At 41.0% G+C, this 21,500-nt stretch overlaps 1 protein-coding gene and 1 long non-coding RNA gene across 9 annotated transcripts in view; one reads left to right on the forward strand and one right to left on the reverse strand.

Annotated features, from left to right (window-relative positions):
- Positions 1-21,500, reverse strand: part of WDFY4 (WDFY family member 4) — a 229,534-nt gene that overhangs the window by 92,766 nt on the left and 115,268 nt on the right. For all 6 annotated transcript variants that reach the window (XR_013543668.1, XM_072994857.2, XM_078390636.1 and 3 more), the window contains exon 40: positions 1,019-1,096. Coding sequence is in view for 5 of the 6 variants with exons in the window: in XM_072994857.2 (XP_072850958.2) it covers positions 1,019-1,096 (78 nt within the window). In the remaining variant the exon portion in view is untranslated. The remainder of the gene's footprint in view (positions 1-1,018; positions 1,097-21,500) is intronic.
- Positions 1-21,500, forward strand: part of LOC140705843 (uncharacterized) — a 36,946-nt gene that overhangs the window by 1,285 nt on the left and 14,161 nt on the right. For 2 of the 3 annotated variants that reach the window (XR_013543669.1, XR_013543671.1), the window contains one exon: positions 6,158-6,266. This is a non-coding gene — a long non-coding RNA (uncharacterized LOC140705843). Of the gene's footprint in view, positions 1-6,157; positions 6,267-21,500 lie in introns of those variants that run through there. The other variant, XR_012085406.2, reaches the window with a different exon arrangement.

The following is a 21,500-nucleotide window of genomic DNA, read 5'->3' on the forward strand; positions in this document are numbered from 1 at the left end:
TGATGACACAATAAGCTGCCTCACACCATGCCATCAGCTTAACTATTTAGTTTCATGTGATTCATGTTTCAGATTTCTGAGGTGATGGGCAGAATGTTTTTGCCACACAGGCTGCCTTTTAGCACAGCAAGAAGAGACCACAGTGGGGATGGGAAGGAAAATATATATATATAGTTTTACCATCCCCTCCCTCCCAAAAATCCCACCCCCACCATGGTGGTTGCCATCATATAGAAACACAAGACTCCTGTTTCAGGCTGGCTAGAATCCAGAACAGAAGCAGTTTTCTTAAGAGAGGAGATTTCTGTTGTGGGAAATGTACACATACACAACCCAAGACATTTTCAAACATTGATTAAAACGGTATTGTAATGCATGTCTATTCCTCTCTTCAGTAGTCAATCAGGCCACTGAGTTCAATAAGAATTGTTCCAGCTGAATCTATTTAAAATTGTAGTATTATTCAAATAATGAGTGAAAAGAAACCTCATGTTTGTCCCTGCAATTGCTATTGGGCATTATTTATTAATATCGATCAACATCTATGTTCAAGTTGGAGGAGATAGCAACTTAAACATGAATGGAGCAGAAGGATGAAAAAAAAAAAAACACATGCCCAGCTCTGATACCTGCAGAGCCAGGAATTTTAGGAATGGCAAGCTTGGATGAGCTTCTGCTTTAGTACCTTTCCTCACTTTGCAGATTTTAGCTCATTTATTCAACTATCATTAACCACCAGACTCGTGTTAACCTTAGTACACAATGTCTCCCTAAGTACAAACCAGATGACCATGTTGTCAATGAAGCCATGTTGTTTGGCCTCCAAGAAACTCTATGTTAATACTCAATTAGCTGAGGTTACCTGTTCAGGTAGCCCAGGAAACTGCAAATATAGTGATTCTATGTTCAAAACTGCATCTACCCTGTACTTTTAAACACCCTTCCTATCTCAGATAACTAGCTGATCAGGATCCAACCATTTGCTGTTCTCAGCAGGATAGGTTTTTAGGGACCTTACCTCAGCATGGTCCTTACACAGAATTGCATAGAGTTCTTGACCATGTCTTCTATATTCTTCTAAGCACGACACAAAGTCCTGATGAAAGATTGAGAACACATTACATTACAACCTAGTCGCGAATGGCTTTCCTTGGTTACAGCAAAAATTTCCTTCTGTCTGAAGAGAAACAAAAAATTGGAAATTTAAGTTCCAAAGCATTTGACTTTCTTATTGGACAAGCAAATACTCAGTTCTTTGGGATGTTGTATTAACAAGGTTAGACAGCAGTGGGATACTCAGGTCCTACTACACCTGGGCATAATTGTTCAATTCTGCCCTTAAGCATAAGGGATTTCTCCCCAAGGGCCTGCCAGTATATAGGCAGATAGATGCAAATGGCACCCGCATTTGGAGGCCCCTAGATTTTAAAGCTACAACACAGTCCTTACCAAATGGCCTCTAATTTGCATTGCAAAAATATATATACAATGATACTTTTTCCTGTATTGCAAAATGAATTTGCAGGTTCTGTTGAGGACGGCCACAAAAAAGAGAAAGGCAGAAGCCTCACTGCCCCAACTCAAGGATCCCAGTCAGAAGTTATACTCTCCCTCCCATGTGGGCAAATCTGTAGTGGGAAAACCTTTGCACTCAATGGAAAAATTCTAATGGCAAAACTCAAGCTTTGGAAATAAATCTGAACCCCTAAATTGTGCTGCTACAAATACGGATTATAGTAATTTGTTACTTAGATTAAATTATGCATTCAATTAGAGATTGACTAAGACAATATTATACATCCCTTTTGCATAAAGCATCATATTAGTAACCACAGTCCAAAAGTGTCTTACCCCTCAGGCTGAGGGATCCTGATTCCTTGGAGTCCTATGCAGTCCTTCCCTTGAGGCAAAGGATGTGGACCCTCTGTTCCTATCACAGTTTCTGTGCTCCATTTCTCCTGACTACCCTCCCCATGCTCTCACCGGTTTCTCTTTTATTTTTTTTTCTCTCTTTCACTATTCTTTCCCACAACCTTGCTTCACAAGGTGTCGTGTTCTAAGAGGATCTTTGCCACAACATGTATTTGGAAAATTAGTGTGATTTTCCTTTACAACTGGGAGGCGTCATGATTTTGTATGTCGGACGTCTTAGGTATGTGCCATCGAAATATATGTTACCTGGAAGCATAACAGTATAAGATGGGTCAGATCACACACACACACCAGGCAGCACAGCTGGTGGTGAACTACAGTCCAAGAACACTGGGGTGGAAGGAAGTGGTGGTGAACTACAGTCCAAGAACACTGGGGTGGAAGGAGGTGGTGGGAACTACAGTCCAAGAACACTGGGGTGGAAGGAGGTGGTGAAATCTTTACTCTCTCCGTGCCACACTCCTAATCATAATCATTCCCTACAGTTGCTTGTTTACTTTCAAATTCAGAACAGCCAATCAGAATGATTTTTCTCATGTAGACATTGCAGTTTCAAGTAAGTAAGAGAACTGGAAGGACCATCAGAATATTGGTTAGGGAACACACCACTGAAAACATTGAAACCACAATTTTTGGTTGAGTTCCTGTGAACATGGTTAATCTGCAAAATAATAGCTGGCAGAGGGGTGGAGGCAAAGAAAATGGCAATGGTACAAGGTTCCACAGCTCCAACCTAATAGAGACAAGTGACATGGATAGTTATTGTTGTAAAAGTAATTTAAAGGACCAACTGGATATATGAAAAGGAATAAAAATTGGGGAGAACCAAACCACACATGCAGTGAATTTGCAAACAATATAGTGAGATTTATTGAACGGAGATAGAAAAAGTCTTGCAAGACTGGAGAGCTGATCTTGAGGCGGAGCTTCGTCGCGGTGCTGCCGGCAGCTTCCGGGAACAGCTCCTGGGAAAAGCTGGAGCCACCCGGTCTGGGATCCCTCTAGAAATGGGGGATCGAAGGGGATACCAGGAGATCTCTCTCTGAAGCAGTTGGTGAGCGCCAGAAGGAAGAAGATTGGGCAGCAACCTGGTATTTCTTCCCTCTGAAAATTCACCAGATGCGGGAGCCATTTTGGCAGAGAGCTGTGAGCAACTCAAACCCCCCCCCCCGAGGAGAGGAGAACAAGCAATATGGCGTCGAAAATATATAACGACAAAGTAAGTTGAAGCCTTTGATTTATGAACAACCCAATTAAGCTGAAAAAGAAATTAGAGTGAAAATACTTGGCCGAAAGAAGATAAGGAGCGCCGAGTTTTGCTTACCAGCCTGCTTCTTCAAAAATGAAACTGATTCTCAAACAGCAGGCTGGTTCAAGGCCGAAAGAGAGGCAGTGAGATGGAAAAATCATTTGTTTCTGGAAAAAATCCCAGAGTGAAATACAAATGAACAGGCTTTAAGAGAGTGACATTTTGGGAATGCTGTTTAGCCTGGACTTTTCTCCCTAGACTGTGTGGGATTCTGATCTTGCTGGATTTTTGGAGAAGGAGGAATAAACTTTTGGAAGAAAGAAATTGGACTGTGAATCATCAGCGAAATGACACAACTGACTAGATTGAGGAGCTAGGAAAACCAGGACTGGAGTTTTCTTCTTTTATTGAATCTTTGGATTAAAAGAAAGAACATCAGGCAGATTACATGGATATCTACTTGAGAGACTGACTGCCTGTGTCTGCTATTTAGTCTGGATTTTTATTGGCTGGATGGTGTGGGACTCTCATAATATTGCCATGGGTGTAATTTAAATTGTTGAGCTAAAAGTTGATTTATATACTATAATATCTGTGTAAGGATGGGAGGAAGAACCTAGGGGAGGTTTATGATTGTCGGTTGGATTTATTAATAAAATAGTGGAAATTTCGGAAAGATATTTGAGGATTGGCCACTATGGTCAAGGATATAGTACTATTTATACAGACTCTACTTATTGGAAAGCTTGAAATGGCCTCCAAAAAATTAAAATATCAAATGTTGGGGACTTTGTCTGCCCAATCTCAAAATTTGGGAATAGGGGCACAAAAATCAGATGAAAAATGGCAGGCTACCATGCAAAAGATAATAATAATAGGATTTCAGCAAATAAGTGAGCGTCTCAGCCAGATAGAAGATCTGCTGAAAGAGAAGTTATCAGATGTTAAACAACAGTCAAATAAAATTGTACAAACTCCAGAACTGATTTTATTGAGTAAGATACCAGGTAACATAGATGGGTTAAAGAGTTACCCAGTGAGCTATTTAGCCACCATGGTCAGAAAATTTTATGTTAAAAATTGGATTACTGTCTTGGATTCATCCGTCTTTTCCAAAAATTGGAAGACAGCAGAGCTACGGAAACAAGAGGAGTGTACTGAGAAAATATGGGAAGCAACAGAAAGAGACACTCTTTCAGGCGTGCTGAATGACTGTTCAAATCAAAAGGAAATTGAATGATGGGATGTATTTTACAAATGGTCTCAGTTTCCTCAAAGTGTTGGAATAACTTAGGTCTAAACTAAAATATAACTGTAGGTTGATAACTGGAGGGTAATCAAATAAGTTTTTTTAAAAAGCAGAAAGTTGATTCGATATTGAAATATGAATAGTTTGGATGATTCTATATTCCGTGTTCTCCTATCCTCAATTTTTTTCCCTTTCCCCCCCATTTCCTTTTACCTTTTGTATTCCCTACCCTATTCCTAGTAGTTAAAAAATATATATATATAAAAAGACTGGAGAGCTAGGGTCTCACAACCAAATACTGTACAAGCTTCTAAAAAATACAGAGATGCATACAATTAACTCACAATAAAACTGGCCACAGTGTTTCAAAAATCAGAGCAACAACTAGTTTCCCACAGACAGTCTGATCTGCAAGCTGTGTGTGCCTTTAGATTGTTGTGTTATTAGAGGTGCCTTACAGTTAGCCTTGCGACCTCCTGGACAATGATGACCATTCAGAGACAAAAAGCATATTGTGTAAACGTGATCATACAGCTTCCGTATATTTGATGCTGCAGTCTGTGTATGATAATGTTCAGGATGGTATGCTGACAAGGGAGCCAGCTTGTTTATCTGACATCATTTATTCAGCTTCAGACTCAGAGATTCTAATGATGAACAGACTCTAATGTCCTTGTAAGAGTACTTTGACGTAAGCGACAAACTTTATGTGTTGTGGAGGTGAAAAGGGGGCTTTCCAAAGCAAGTGAAGGTTGACCTTCTGTAACATTAGCTTCAGGGTTTATGCTCTGAAGCTAGTAATGGGAAATAAAGATAAATAAAGTGGAAATACATTGAATACACATTGGAATGAAAAAGGGGATCAATATATTTTTTATTATATTATGGAGACTAGAGGGAATCTTGGCAGTTAGCAAAGTCTTCAAATGGTGAGAGTGGTGAATCAACAAGCAGTGGTATCAAGGAAAAAGATAATAACAGTGAATGGCAGTATGACAGCAACATCTGTCAATATTAGTCACAACAAGGTGGAGAGTGACAATGAGAGTAAAAACTGGATGATAGCAATTGTCCTGGGAAACAGAAGGGACATGAGATTCTCAGAGCAAGAATGGCAGCCTCTATATTGAGGAGCATGATAATGATTCCTCTCCTCTGATACTTTCAAGGAGTAGAAAGCTGAAGGTTAAATAATTACCTATTCAAAAATCCTAACAACCAGCATGAGTTGATTGAGGGGTCACAGGCTCCAAAGCAGTGTGTAGTACTGATTATTTTGTCTTACTGTTCCATTTTACTGTACTGTTTGCTTTATATTGTATTGTTTCATTCTATTGTGTAAACCGCCCAGAATGGTCTGGGTTTCTAGATGGATGGATGGATGGATGGATGGATGGATGGATGGATGGATGGATGGATGGATGGATGGATGGATGGATGGATGGATGGATGGATGGATGGATGGATGGATGGATGGATGGATGGATGGATGGAAACAGTCTGCTCAAGCAGTTCAACCAAAGCCGACTCCTCTCAAATTTCCCCTTCTGAAACTGGCTCCACTACATGAATCATAAAGACTGGGTGCTGTGCTGAATTGCTGGAGTCAATTTAGGATCAAATATCTTTTAAAATGTGGTTCATGGCTTCCATCTCTCTAATAGTAGCAATAGAAGCATATGGGAACAATTGTTAACTGTACTTTCTCCTCTGTAAATTCTGTTTAGGATCATCAGATGCATCGACCTTTTGAGATTTGTGCTACTCAGCAAAAACCTTCACTGCAGATGATGTTGGGTCTAAAGTTGATGTCAATGATGTCAGATCAGTGCTGGGGTAAGTCAATGGTGAAGCAAAGAGAAGAACTCTCCAGATGCCTGCTGTCTTGATTAAGATTACAACTAAGAAAAGAAGCAATAAAATGATCTGGGGTGAGGTTGGTCAAAATGCCTGTTTTGGATTACCATCAGACTTTAGGAATCAGAGGGCTTTCAATGCAATGAATCTGTGCCACATGCTCAGCATTTCTTCACAACAAACTGCCTGGCTCCTGCTCCTGCTGAGCACTAATTAAGTTAATGTGCCGCAGAATCTGTGTGATGCTACTTGACACTGGCTGGAATTCAGCTCCATGCCTGTGCTCAACTACCATCTCCCTGTGGGAAACCACTGTATGGCATCGATGGAAATCATTATACTTTGTTTTCTTAAAGCATCATTAAGCTTATAATCACAGTCATGGCCTCGCAAAGCAATTCTGTAATTCATACCATACCCTAGCCAAGAAACTGACCTCAAAAGTAGAATAATCGTCATTTGCAAGACACAGAATTAGGATATTCTCAGTAAGAATGTCTTTCAGGTCCCTATGTTGCATGTAAATTCCATGTCATGTTTAGAATTCCCTATATGGCTGCCACTTAACTGTGGTCTAATTTTACAGTGCTGGAGAGAGTGTGTGGATTAGGCTACCATAAGTGCACAGCCAATTACATGCCTCTTTCTACCCAGCAGCAAGAGTCTTTTCAAGCAGGCATCCTGCCCTCTGTTAGTAAGGGACTGTACAGTAGTTTGATCCTGGTCAAGATAGGCTACGTGCTAAAATGTGAATCCATATGTGCTGAGAATATCTTGCAGCAGCCATGATCAGCCTTGCTGAAAAGAATAACAAACAAGTTAGAGCTTCGTTTCAAATATTCGTTGGTCAAAAAATCTTCCCCTTCAGAACAAGACTCCTCATTATGCAATAGTGGCTCTGCTCAATATTCCTCATCCTCTAAACCCATTTCCATCAAACCCATGTGACCATGTTGATGCTCTGGGACTTCTCAAGGCTTTCAGTAACTATGGTATCCTTCTAGATCACCTCCCCTGGATGAGTGTTAGAGACAACCTGCTCAAGTAGTTCCGTTCTCAACGAACTCCTCAGTTCCAGAAAGTGGAAGTAAAGATCCATTATTCTGCTGCAAGGCATTTATGATATAGGATGTTTTAGTGCTTTATATTTTGTCCTCCATGCCATCTGACATTTTATAGGTGGATATCAATGTGAAGGAAACATTATCTCACACACCTTAAAAAGACAGAAGATGGAGAACAGCCATCTTCAGATACTGCTGAGAACAAACCTTGTCTGAAACCACACAAGAGCTATTGCTGATTAGCACAGATGATGTGAAGCTAGATAGACTGATGGTGTGATTGAGGTTCAGATCATACAACAAATGCCTGTTTCCTCCTCTTACAGTGTTATCTCTCCAGATAGGGAGATCTATCACAAGTATGTGCCTAAGACACAAGGAATGCTGTGTCCCAATTAATGGATTTCCAAAATAAAAGTTAATTTGCCAGATGGAAGCTCCAGTAAACTACTGTTAGAATAGTCTCATCCTCTTAGGAGAATTATGCTTGTAATGATGTGTTAACTGTATCATCCAGTTTGTCCCTCAATCTGAAGCAGTTTCTAATTCCATTCCTTCCTTACCTCCCATTTATTGATGACCAAATGGCAGCAATGCAGAGTTTTTGATTCTCTGCCAATGTGAAAGCAAAAATTATATGCAAATTTGTCATTGCCATTTCTGTAATTATACAGAATCAGATTGGTCTATCTAATTGCCACCTCCTTATCATGGATTAAGTGTCTCATCTCTTCTCTGCTACCTCATTTCCCCGAATCTTCTCCTCCTCCCTGCCATTAGTCAAGGAAAACTATGCTTCTTCTTCATGCACACATGGGCATACATGTAGATAATAACATGTACTGTTGCTGTTGTTGTTCTTACATTTATATCACACCTTTCCATTGCCAAGTAACATTTAAGGTGGTTTAAAATGTTCATAAAACAATAAAAACAAATAAAATGAAATTCAACTATAAAAATATATCTGGTAAAACCAACTTCACTATGAGAAGCACCATTAAAATCAACTAAGTGTGCAGTTAAAAACAGTATAGCAGGACAGGTTAAACACCATATGCCAGTCTTAAAAAATGTGTTTTTAACATCATTTTTTTCTCTTTTTTTAAAAAAAACATTTTTCACAAAAAATGTGTAATCTGATATAGTTCCTTCACACTATTGTAAACAGTACAGTATCAGATGAAACTATTGCACCAAAAGTTGACACATGAAGTACTTAAAATCAATCACAGTGGAAATGTGCATTCTACAAGCTGGGAGTCTCATGTACTGAGCACAGTCATAGACCAGTATGGCTTTATTTGTCCACTTTTGTTAGACATGCCTTTGTCACTGCTGTTCATAATACATAGCAAATGTTCATTTCGTTTTTCAACAGATTGCAGCTTTAACCAGTAAGTGCCTTGTGTAAACTTAGTGTCTTAACCCTCTAGGAGGCTAATGGACAGCAACAATGTCCTTCATTCTTGGAACCCCTGTGCAGTTTGGGAATACCAAGCAGAATGAAAACAGTTTTTTTTCATACTACACTCACCCCACAGTTCATCAAGAGAGAACTCACATTAGCATATTAAATTAAAAGAATAAAAGAACAGTACCGTTCTACTCAGAAATGTCAGGTGAAAATCTCAGTTCTTATAAAGGTTCGTATAGAAGCTGATCCTCCAGATGATAAAGCCCTACATTATGCCTAGACAATATAAGATGCTATAATTAAAACTAGGAATTTGAAGTAATGAAGTTAGGTTCACCCCATGCCCCAGTTCATCTAAGTGTTCATTCATGAGAAAGCAGCCTGTGTTTTTATGATACCACAGAGGATAAGATAAATTTTATGAAATTTAGAGTACTGTTTTTTTTCTGCTTGTTCAACTATTGTTTCCCACTCCGGAATCAACACACACTATGGACTGGGAAATATTTGCACTGAACAAGGCATTTGGGAAAATTTTTGTTTTGTTTTGTTCCAGTATCTCACTATATGGTAACGAGGTCATAGAAACAGGCTGGTCCTAGTGGAGCATTTAGGTAATTTTGAACTCCGGTTATAATGGCCCTATACAAGGAACTTCAAGGCTGTGGCTGTTGCATGCTGTTAAGTCCCTTCTGGCTTATGGTGACCCTATGGATGAATGCTCGGCTCAGGACTTGAAACGAAAGGCTGAGATTCTTTTATTAAGTCAATCCATCTTGTATTGGTTGAACAGTGTCATCGAAGCAACCAACATGAATTTGACACAACTACGGGAGGCAGTGGAAGACAGGACATTCTTCCTCTTTTCCTACTGTCTACTATTACCACTACTACTATCTTTTACTTTCCTTAGCATTATCATCTTTTCCAGTGAGTTGTCTTCTCATGATATGTGCAAAGTATGATTGCATCAGTTTTGTCATTTTAGCTTCTAGTGATTTTACCCAGAATCCAGATTCTTCCAGAGCTGTCACAGAGCTCTCTGGGTCTCTTAGTCTCCAACTGTGGACCAACTAAACTGGTTTTCCATCCCTGAAGAGGATATAGGCTCCTAAAACCTTAAGCCACCCATCTGCCTATCTCTCAAATTGCTGCCACACGTCAAAGCTAAAAAATTAAATCCAGTTCACTCCCTCTCATAGCAAGTCAATTGCAATTTGTTTCATAAGCGTCAGGGTGACCACAAAGTCCTTAGCAACTCTTGAATATGATGCCTTAGCATGGATGTTTGGGTCTTCCAGGACAAAATGCCTGCAAATTCTCAGCATTATATTTGAGATCACCTCTATCAGGCAGAACAATTTCCATGCCAAGGTTATCCTATCAAACATCTGTAATATTCTATCAAACCTTTGCTTAATAGTGAATCTGCTTCTGCTTTTATATTTTAGAAATAATATGCTATATTATCACATACTTCACTGAAAGAAACAGAGTTAACTTTTCAGATTTACCATCAGATGCAATTTCAGTAATTTTATAAAATTTTCCTATCTTTGCTACATCATAGAATTCTACCTATGAATTAGTAATCAAACAAGATGTTCATGTCACAATTGGGAAAGCTATTTAATATACACCATTAATACCACATTGTCTGGTTTCACTGAAGAAAAAAAACAGGGCTGTCATGAGCAGTTTTGAAATGAATATCAGATTCAAAACTTCCCCTGTGTGTTTAATGGCATGCTAATTTACATTTTAATTACTTCCTAAGAAATCAAAACGTTTGTTGACAGTAGAACATAATGTCAGCTTCTTGCAACACTGTTGGTAGATGCTTAATGATCTTAATTAGATAATTAGTGGTGTTAATTATCTTTCTGGTATGAAGATAAAGAAGTTACACAAATGATGCACAGTAATATAATTACTTGTTTGCTTGTTTGGCTTCTGAAAGGATAGAAACAACCGGAGATGGACAAATCTGTCAGTCCCACTCAAATACTGTTAATTTCATATTCTTTCTCATAAATTGATGGAGAATTGTAAAAATGCTTAGCCAAAAAAGAGAACCAAACGAAATTCTCAGTGCCTGTAGAAATAAAAGATCAAACAAAGTACAACAAAGTAGCTTGAAAGCTATCATTTGGAGACCACGGAAACATGATGTGAATAAAGAACTGTGTGACAAGTTCATATCTGAATTGATAGATCAACTACACCACATGAACAATATGATCGTATTGAATCCGAGGTCTCTCTTACTGTCTTCAGTGAATCTTACTCTTTTACAAGTGTACTTAGGACTGTACACACACACACACACACACACACACACAAACACACACACACACACACACAGAGAGAGAGAGAGAGAGAGAGAGAGAGAGAGAGAGAGAGAGAGAGACTTTTCTCCTGACATACTGTTCAAAGCAGGCTAGTCAAGGAACAACATGGACACAGAGATCCTGTTTGTCCAGTAGGCCTTCTGTCATCTGTGGCAATGACAGGTAACAGGCAGCAAGAAAGGGCAGAGGTGGAGCAAGGTTCCAACTTAATTGACAACAATGGAACATTTGCTCCTCCCCCTTTGTGCCAGTTGCAGACACTTGGTGCTAAACAAGTGCGACTCTTACTAGTTCACACTTTTTCCCAAAACCTCTTTCTTGTCTCTTCTGTTTAAGGAATTGGCATCTTTGAAAAGACTGGATCAAAAATATTTCAAAACGCGGGAAGAAACTTTTAAAATGATTCTCTGTGCTGGATTTGATTTTGCTTTTTTTTTTAAAAAAAAAAGTAGAAAAGTACTCACATTGAAGGTTTCTGCTCTAAGTTCTTTTTAGACAAAGTCCACTCTACTCCTAATCTTTAGAAATCAGTTGGATCTTTTAAAAATCTCAGAGAAACCCTTTAAAAATGATCCTCTGGGCTGAATTTTACCTTGCTTTGGTTCTTTTAGTAGATTAGCCCTGACACTGAAAGCTTCCAATATGAGCCTTTCTCAGCAGACATTCATTCTACTCTCAATCTCCTTTGGACGCTGGCTGTCTTTCACACTGACTCCTTGCAAAATGTTGAAGAAATCCTTGAAAACCATTAAAAACCATCTTCTGCACTAGATTTCGCTTTTTGTTTCTTAGTGGATTAGTGTTAACACTTAAAGTTCCCGACCTAATAAGCTCTTGCCATTGAAATCTGCAGTAGTACAAAGCAAAACCTCATCAGCACCTCCCATTGGTCATTTGTTTCAAACTTGGAACACCCGTTTTTATCACTCTTCGCCATTGTTAGTACCAATATGGGGCTCAGATGGTGCAAAAAATACTCTGGTACATATGTTGGGGGGGGGAGGAATGTTTTAGAGCTGGATGGACCATAACTTGCCAACCAAACAATAGGATGCAGGACAGAGGAGTTGTGGGATGCCCTCTTCAATCAGCATGCATTCTATTAATCAGGCTGGCACCCTCGATCAAGTTAAGTTGTGAGTAGATTGAATTCTTGGCCCTGATTTGTCTTGCCTAACAAGGGCAGTTTATGTGTCTGTGCTCTAATAGGCCTTTGGCTAATTATGGCCAGTATCATATTGCTTGTCCCAACTAAGAGTAGACCTGTTGCATTAATTGCTGAATGGCAAGCCAATCCTTCCATAAATTTAACTGAATCAGTGGCTCTACTCTAATTAGGATTAGCAAGAGAATGCTGGTCTGAAAGTGAATGTCAGCATTTTTCTGGACTGAAAAGCAATATACTGTAATTCCAAAGCTGGGAGTGAGTGAGGGTGCAATACACTGTCTAAGAAGGCCCCGTCTTCTGCTCCATACATTATCTTGTGCACTAAGCTGATGTGAAGTCAGTTTTATACTGAAGTCATTTTGAACTGAACATGTAGCTGTTAGAAAGAAAATTAATACGATCTGGCTGGGTTTGGTTCATCCCACCAGATACTTAATGGGTCTACTTAGGACACAGATGTAACAATATGATAATTTGTCAATCCTACAAATTACCTGTCATGTCTTCATGGGAGGAATTTTCTACAGAGGATGACATACAGCTCCCAGGAGAAGACCTGGTAAGCTCCATAGGGCCTGCACCCTGCTGCCAGGAAACAGGGCAGGATGTGCCTTTTGTTTGTTCAAAATAGTGTGGTCTGCAAAGTACCTCCTTCCATTTAGAGTGGATAGAAGAGACTTCCCCCATCATGCTTCCAAACTGTTTGACTCTAAAACTCAGGTACTGCACTGATATTCATGGGGTTCAGTTGTGGCCTCACATCTGTTATGGTTTGAGATATACACTGAAGATGTACCCCATGTTTTTCCAGCTTTAGAGTACAGTGGTGCCCCGCTTAACGATTACCCCGTATAATGACGAATCTGCTTCACGACGATGTTTTTGCAATCACAAAACAATGATTGATTTTTTTTCCGCTTAGTGATGAACGGTTCCCTGCTTCAGGAACCGATTTTTCGCTTTACGACGATTTTGCAATAGCTGATCGTCAGGTTTCAAAATGGCCGCCGCTGTGCAAAATGGGCCCCTGCTGTTTTTAGGACTGATTTTTTGCTCTGCAAGCACCGGAAAATGGCCACCCTATGGAGGATCTTTGCTGGACGATTAGGTATTTCACCCATTGTAACGTATTAACTGGTTTTTAATGCGTTTCAATGGGTTTTTTAATTTCGTTTGACGACAATTTCGCTCTACAGTGATTTCGCTGAAACGAATTAATGTCATCAAGTGAGGCACCACTGTATATATGACAATATCAGCAATATCAGTCACTGACAATGAGCGTAGGGTTCACAACTACTGAATGGTGGCTATGAGGTCATTAAATCCAAGTGGCGTCATTTTAAAATGGTAGCACATGTTGGGCATAACAGAGGCAGCTTTTTCTTTTTGTCCTGGGATTCCAAAAGGATTTATCAACATCCATCTAGACAGCTGAAGAGAGTAAAATACAAGGCTCACTTAACTGACTGACTAGAACATCCATCCAGAAAATGACAGAGGCGCTAAGTTTTGCCACCTGTTTTCACAGCTTGGAAATCAATGCAAAACAGATGTTTCTTTCCGGCTTCAGGTGAACTAATTGCTAATCAATAATTCCCATTAGCAACGTTGTGTGTATACAACTCGAGTCCATTTTTTCTATGGCAGGGGTAACCACAGCCTTCAGACATTCTGGCCTAGAATTTCTCCTGACATTGACTTCAGACTGACTTCCCCCATTCCTTCTTGGAAATGCAAATGATATTTACTTCAGGGACCTGACTTGTTCTCCATGAATTCTCAAAGATTAGAGATAGGGACTCTGAAATTCCATCTACAAGTTTGTTTAATATCCTTGGATGCAGTTCCTCTGTCCCAGGAGACCTGGAATTCAATAATTAGATATTACAATACTCCCTCTTTAGCTATCTTGGCAAGCAGACCTCTTTCCCTTTCTTTATCCTACTTCTAGTAACTTGAACACTGTTTTCCTTTCAGGAGAAGACAGAGGCACACTAGGTGTTCAGCAGTTCTGCCTTTTGTCACCTGTTAGCATTTTCCCACTCTTTCCATACAGTAGACCTACCACTTCCTTGTTCTTCCTTTTGCTCTGAACATGGTCTCTCCTTCTTGTCATTCTTAATCTCTCCTGTAAATCTGAGTTCATTCTGAGAGTTAGTCCTCCCAACTTTCTCTCTACAAATATAGGCTAACCATTTGTACCCTTCTTTGGTTATTTGTTCCTCCCTCATTTCTTGTGCTCTTTTAAATCTTCATTTATCCAAAAAAATGTTCGTTCAATCACTCTGTTTTCTTTACATGTCTCCCACTTTCTCACATAAATAGTTAGTGATTACACCTTCTGTACTTCATCTTTAAGAAACTTTCATCCATCAAGGATGCAGTTCTCTTTGAATATATCTGACCGTGGAATCTCACCAGTATTTCCTTCAGCTTACTGAAATCAACTTTCTCTCAGTGGTCCCTTACCTCAAGAGGAGAAATCCCAAGAGGGCATTAAACCTAAAGTTCCCACTGTCTACATTTCCTTGACCAATTCTTCCTTGTTAATGGACCACATACAGAACAGATGACCTGCTTATTGTTTCATCCACATTGTGGAAAATGCAGTTATCAGCAAGGCAAATGAGGAATTCTTTGGGCTTTATATTGTTTTCACAATTGGACTTATAATTTAAGAGGGCATCATCCAAACCTCTGATCTGGCTTTGAAGCCTGCAACAGAATCTATAATTTTGCAGTTTTATTTCTCTCTCCTTTGATTTATCCATCTTTTTCATACAATTTTACTTCTCTGCCTTTCCTGCTTAATATGTTGCGCTTTTTAATAAGTAATACTCTTCAATCTAGATTCTAGTTTTGAGTATCATATCACTAGGTTTCATAATGCCTATTAAATCATACAGTGGCGCCTCAACTTACGGCTGTCCCTACTTATGATCAATTCGACTTACGAACACTCCAGTCGCAAAATCTTGCTTCTACTTGCAACCAGAGCTTCCGCTTATGAACAGAAAAAGGCAGGGGGAAAAGGCAGGGAATTCAAATTGCTAACTGTAGATGGCAAAAGAGGCTGCTTCTTTGTAGCTCTTTTGCCCCGACGGTTAGAGTGAATGTGATCGAGGAGGGACTGCCTCGCTTCTGCTTCTCAGTGAGTGTGTGTGTGTCTGCAGGGAGGCTTAGGACTGCCTGTTAGGTAAGGTAAGGTGCTGTTTTCTGGTTTTTAAAAACTGTTCTGGGTGTTTTTGCAGTGTGTTTTTGGGCTGGGGGGTTATGTTTCTGTGCTGTGATGGATCTTGGGGGTTTGGTTGTTTTTTTTGGGTCCCCCCATTTCCAATGGGTCTTGGGGGACTTGGTTGCTTTTTGGGTTTTTTCCCCATTTGCAATGGGTTCTGCATGCTTCCCTTGCTTTTTCCTTTGTTTTCTGTGCATTTCCAACCTTGTCCCTTTGTTCTCTGTGCATTTCCAATCTGCTCTGTTTGTTTTCTGTGCATTTGCAATGGGTCTTGCATGCTTGATTGCTTTTCTCCCCCCCCCCTTCTGCCAGAAGGAATTAATTGTGTTTCCAATGAGTCTTGCAGTGATTTTTTTGGTGATTTTTTTCTTTGGCCAGAACGCATTAATTGCATTTCAGTGCATTCCTATGGGAAATGGTGCTTTGACTTATGACCATTTCAAGTTACATCCATCTTCTGGAACGATTATGGTCGTAAATTGAGGCACCACTGTATTTGCTTCCTGTGCTAAGCTCATCTTATTTGTTTCCCAATCACAATGCTTTGTTATGAGAAAATAGGAGTCATTCCCCCCAGCTGCTTCTTTATTGTTTTTTCCCATCTACTGGAAGATTCCTTTACTATCATTCCAGTTTCTGATGCATCGCTAACATCTTTGTCCCAAGTACTTGGTGCCTTGTCCTGTGGAATAGTGTGTCTCCCCTGCAGGATTTGTTTCAAAGCTCTACTTGCATTCTTCCAAGACCATAACATGATAATTCCATTACTTTCCAGGAGCACAGACTATAGTCTAAGAAGTCAAAACTATCTGAACAGCAATTGAACAACGAGTTGTTCATGTCTAATGTTCACACCTCTCTTCCCATGCAATGACCTTCATAGAATCATAGAGTAATTTAGTTGGAAGGGACCTGTATGCCCATTAAATCCAACTTCCTGCTAAATGCAGGAATCCAAATCAGTAGTTGTCCAATTTTCTATTGAATATCTCCAGTTTTGACAAGAAGATTAGAAGAAAGATATGAATGTCAGCAGACACCTTGATAACTTTGCAATCTTTCTGTCATGTTCTCGATCTTTACAGCATGAGTCAACGTATTTATTTATTTATTTATTTATTTATTTATTTGTTTGTTTATTTGTTTATTTATTTATTTATTTATTTATTTGATTTATATCTCTCCCATCTGGTATATTCTACCACTCTGGGCGGCTACTTCCTGACACTTCCTATCAAGTTCTCAAACTGCCTTCTTTGTGCCTCTGAAGAGGGAGTCACCTAATACCACCACACATCTCCTCCTCTTCCTCTACAGCCATGCCTTGCACTTTGTGTTGCCTGAAGGCCATCAGCAACTCAGAATCAGTGTTCATTAAAAGGGCTTGTGATTGATGTACTTATTCTAGTGGTTCAGAATCACTGCCTATGGTGAGGGTCTTATCATAATTGTGCAGCTTCTTATATCATGCTTATTGATAGGCATGCTTCTATGTGTTACATCCTCTAAGTACTTCACATTCTTCTTCCTCCCTAGAGGCATTTAGTGTTTGTTCCTCTCCCAGGATAGTCTATTGAACTCTGAATTAGAAACGCTCTATCCAGATATTTCAGTTTCCTTGATGAGCCGGAGAATGAAGAAGAATAGAACAAAGTCTGAAGCAAAGCATCCAGTTGACATTTGCTCCAGGTGTAGCGTCTTATATTCTCAGGCAGAGATACAAATATGCCAGAAATGTTGCATTAAAGCAACAGCTGCTTCTTCAGTGACCATGTCTTGTGCCCTACATAGCTGTCTTTATCTCCTTAAACTTCTCTTCTAAACATTCCAGCAAAATATGTTCTTATTTTGTCCCTGAGCCCTTCCTCATCCAAGTAAATTGCATCTGGGCTAGTCCACTATCATCTCTTCCAAGTAAAAACAAACAAATGTTTTATTTAAACTGATTTACTCTTGATCACTCCTATGTGCCAATTTCTCTTTAAAAAAATCCCAACAGGATTCATATTCACTCTAGTCTGTCAGAGCAGAAACAGCAAAGAGAAACAATTCTTTGTTGTTTCTGGTCTAAGAGTAAAAAGTTGCATTTGGCATGTGCTTTTTGTACATATATCTAAACATACAACTACACAGCAGGAAAAATGTGAATGGATTGATTGTGAAGTCATGCTTGGGAAAGTCAGGTTTCCCTGAGTGAATTTGCATCAGATGACCACCTAGGTCAAATCAACAGAGACAAGGATGGAAATCAGCCTTGTTTGCAGCTTGTTAACCATTTAGAATATATTTTCCACACACTTGCTACCGGCGTCTCCTTCCCTTCCCTTCAATTCTCTCTCTTTAAAGCCTTGCTGGCCTAGCACCAGGCCTGCTGTCTGACCAAAGGCATGTGTGGGAGATCAACAGAGAAGGAGGAGGATATTTTCACTTCACCTTTGTTTGCTGCTTCCTTATTTTTTTCCTTTGCTTCGTCAACTGGCCTAGTGCTAGGCCAACAAGCCTTTGAAAGAAGTAATGGAAGAGAAGAGAATCTGACCCAGACACCACATATGAGATTATTCAAATAGCAGCAACATTCCCCTTTGTCCTGCTTCTCTCACTGCTGCTGGAGCTGGTTGGAATACAATGGCTTAGATCACTGGTTCTTAACCTTGGGTTACTCAGGAGTTTTGGACTGCAACTCCCAGAAGCCTTCACCACCAGCTGTCCTGACTGGGGTTTCTGGGAGTTGCAGTTCAAAAGCATCCGAGTAACAAAGGTTAAGAACCACTGGCTTAGATTAGAATGCAGCAGCTACAAAGTACAAACCCTTCCAAACTGATATAAATGATCACACTGAACGGATGCAAATAGGTCCACTGTCAAAAAAAGTAGAAGCCCCAGCAGTAGAAGAAAAATATGGATGGAGAGGGAGAGTCGGGGCTGAATCACATTGGTGTTTATGTCATGTGGTCAAAGGGGAGGAAATGGGAATCAGACCATCCCAATCCCATAGCATTTCCTAAATTTTACATCAATACAGTCACATCCTAAGACAGGGGTGTCAAACTCAAATTCATTGGGGGCCGCATCAGCAGTTTGGTCCCCATCAAAGGGCCGGTTGTATCTGTGGCTCTGTCCCGCCCCCCCGGCCTTATGTCTAGAATAGTGAGAATGCATGTGATTATGGTTCAGAAACACTAGATTTACTTAGTAAATCCACATGGGTGCCCTGTTATAAAACAAAGGAGGTGAACAGGTGAAGTGTAATTCTTCTGGCCCCTTGCTCGTTGCCTACCTGAGCTAGATAAGCCAGGTTGGCAGCTTGAGAACTACAGTACTGCCTAACTCTTTTCGGGCAAGAAATGAAGAGGCCCTTGCCGACCAAACCCGTGGTGTGTAAACCCACTGCAAAAGTGTGGCTTCATAGTCAGCGCCCTATCTGTTGCGCTTCTGCCTGTCCAGGAGTTTGGCCCTCCTCTCTCCTGCACCCCCACTAGTCTGAGCCTCTTCAGACGGCTGGAGCCCTCGGACCTCCTTCACTTGCTTCTGTTTGTTTTGATGCCTCGTCGCCGGCCTTTCCCCCACCCCCACCCCCCGCTCGGTGACGTCACACACACACACACGCCGAGAAACCTGGGTAAGGGGGCCATCGCCCGGCGGAGCCTGCGCCCTCGCCCCAAATTCCAATGGAGGGGTCGGTTGGCGGGGGAAGGAAAAAGTGAAGGTGGGGGGAAGTGGTGCGGGCGTCGCTGTGATGGCTGTCCGGCGCCGTGGCCCTTCCGTCGCTCACCACCAAAGTCCAGGAACTGCTTGATCGAGAGCGGCGGCGACGGAGAGAAACAAGAGTAGTACTCACTCTGTTTAGGGACGGGGCTCTTCAGGAGCGCCCCGCACAACCTCATGGTCGGTCCGTGGGTGGCGCGGACGGGCGAGCTAGGCAAGGGCGGGGGGGCGGGGAGTGGGGTGGGGTGGCCCAAAGGACGGGAAGGTGGAACGGGCGTGCGCACGCAACCACCCCCGCTCGCCACCGCCGCCGCCGGGCGAACCAGCCGAACAACCGTCTGGCGCGGTGGCGCGTGCCCTGCCTCATGCACACACAAACGCCGGGAGGGGGAGGGGGCGAGAAGGCTCGCAACGGCCCCAACGGCTCGGCCCTTCCTCGCGGTCTGAGGGAGGAGGAGCCGCCGGCGGCATGAAGAGCAGCTGCCACTGCCTCCTTCCTCACAGCCGTGCCCCTTTTTATCTTAAACGGGCGGGCGGGCGGGCACCTTGTTGCAAGGCTGGCGGCGGCTCCGCGGGCCATCAGACGAGGTCTGGGGGGCCGGATTTGGCCCGCGGGCCTTGCTTTTGACACCCGTGTCCTAAGACTTACTAGTCTTAATGTGCTACTGTATTTTGTTGCCTTCTCTTCTAAGTGCCCCACAGCTGAAGCTTTGGCCTTAAAAATGCTGCTCATTGCTTTCAAGAGAAACAAGGTGACAATTTTTTGTGGATTGGGAAATCCAAGGTATACTCTCCTATAAATAAGTGTCTTCATTGTAAAGCAGGCCTTCCTGAAAAGCATACAAAAATGTAACTGCCTAGAGCAGGGCGAGGGATAGATTTGGAATCTTAGTTGCATGTCACACTATAAAGAACAATTTATCAGATTTTGAGCTGTCAGGCAGTGACATTATAAAGAATAACACAAAATGAGTAATGTTTCCAGAAACCCAGCTCCTCCTTTAATTATGAGCCTCTTCCTTTCAGCAAAGAAAGACAGAAGATGCAGAAACACCAATTTCATGCACTTGTGCCTGAATAATGTCTCTGTGCTGCCTTTTCCAGATGGCAACCTTTCCTACTGCAAGAACTAATGATGTGGGCATATTTAGGGAAAAACCAATAACAGTCTTTAACCTTCAACAGCAAAAAGCATGTTGTACAAATTGTTCCTTGGGATGCATTAACAAATATCAATTACTTTGCTCACCGATGTGTAATCAGCTGAAATAATCAAAATTAATTTTAAAAAATAATTAAACAGACCCCAAGGCAAATAGTTGGTGCCAGCGCTGTATGGTACCATGGACTCCCAGCACACCTGGAAGGTTGCGGCTCAGCCTACATCTAACAAAAGGACAAGCAGTGAGCCTACTTGGCAACTGTTTGCCATACCTCTCATGGCTGGAGGGGAAAACATTTATGTTGATAATAACAAATACATTCAACATGGTTGCTTTTAAAAAAAACCCTACTAGATTAAGACTATTTCACATTCCACAAAGTCAGAACACTGGAAAATAAAACTGATGCCTTAACAGATGTACCCTGTGATCAGTAAAGATGTTCTACAATGTCACCAATTGTATTTGATTACCCTCCATGCACTCCTCAGATGGGCAAAGGTGTTCCACATTGTCCTGGTCCCACAAGTAACGAACAGGAAGGGCTTATCACTCATAGGAAGATTCAGTTTACCAGCACATTTTGTTAGACAAGTCAAAACAAGGACAGTGTGGGACATCTTTGCTGATTCCGGGCATGCCATACTCACATCTGAATTTTAGCCTTAAAGACCAAGGACCACCATGGCTCTATGCTGTTGCTTCCTTCTTCTCTTCCCTTCCCTTCAAGGTACATGAAATATCTCCCTCCTCCCCATCATAAAGTAATTCAGACCAAAAATTAACTCCTCCTCACTCAGATTATAGGCACCTTTCTGGCACCATAATCTTCACCCTAATAAAGTGAAGTTTTCTTTCTTTCTTTGGAAAGTTTCCCTGCTTTTTAGAGAAGAAATGACAACAAAAACTATCTTCACTGAACAACTTAATAGAAGAGAAAAACATTTGAAAAGCCACTGAATATATTAAAAAAGGAAATAGCCAACAGCAACCTAACACTTTGGGTTCACAAACCTCTCTTAAACAGTTGTGAAACAACGTTTCACAAGTGTTGTGAGAAGTCAATACTGTACTTGAAACAAAAGAGCAATAATAAATTCAGGAAAC

Source organism: Pogona vitticeps, chromosome 3 (assembly GCF_051106095.1).
Source record: "Pogona vitticeps strain Pit_001003342236 chromosome 3, PviZW2.1, whole genome shotgun sequence".
In the NCBI taxonomy this organism is placed as follows: Eukaryota; Metazoa; Chordata; class Lepidosauria; order Squamata; family Agamidae; genus Pogona; species Pogona vitticeps.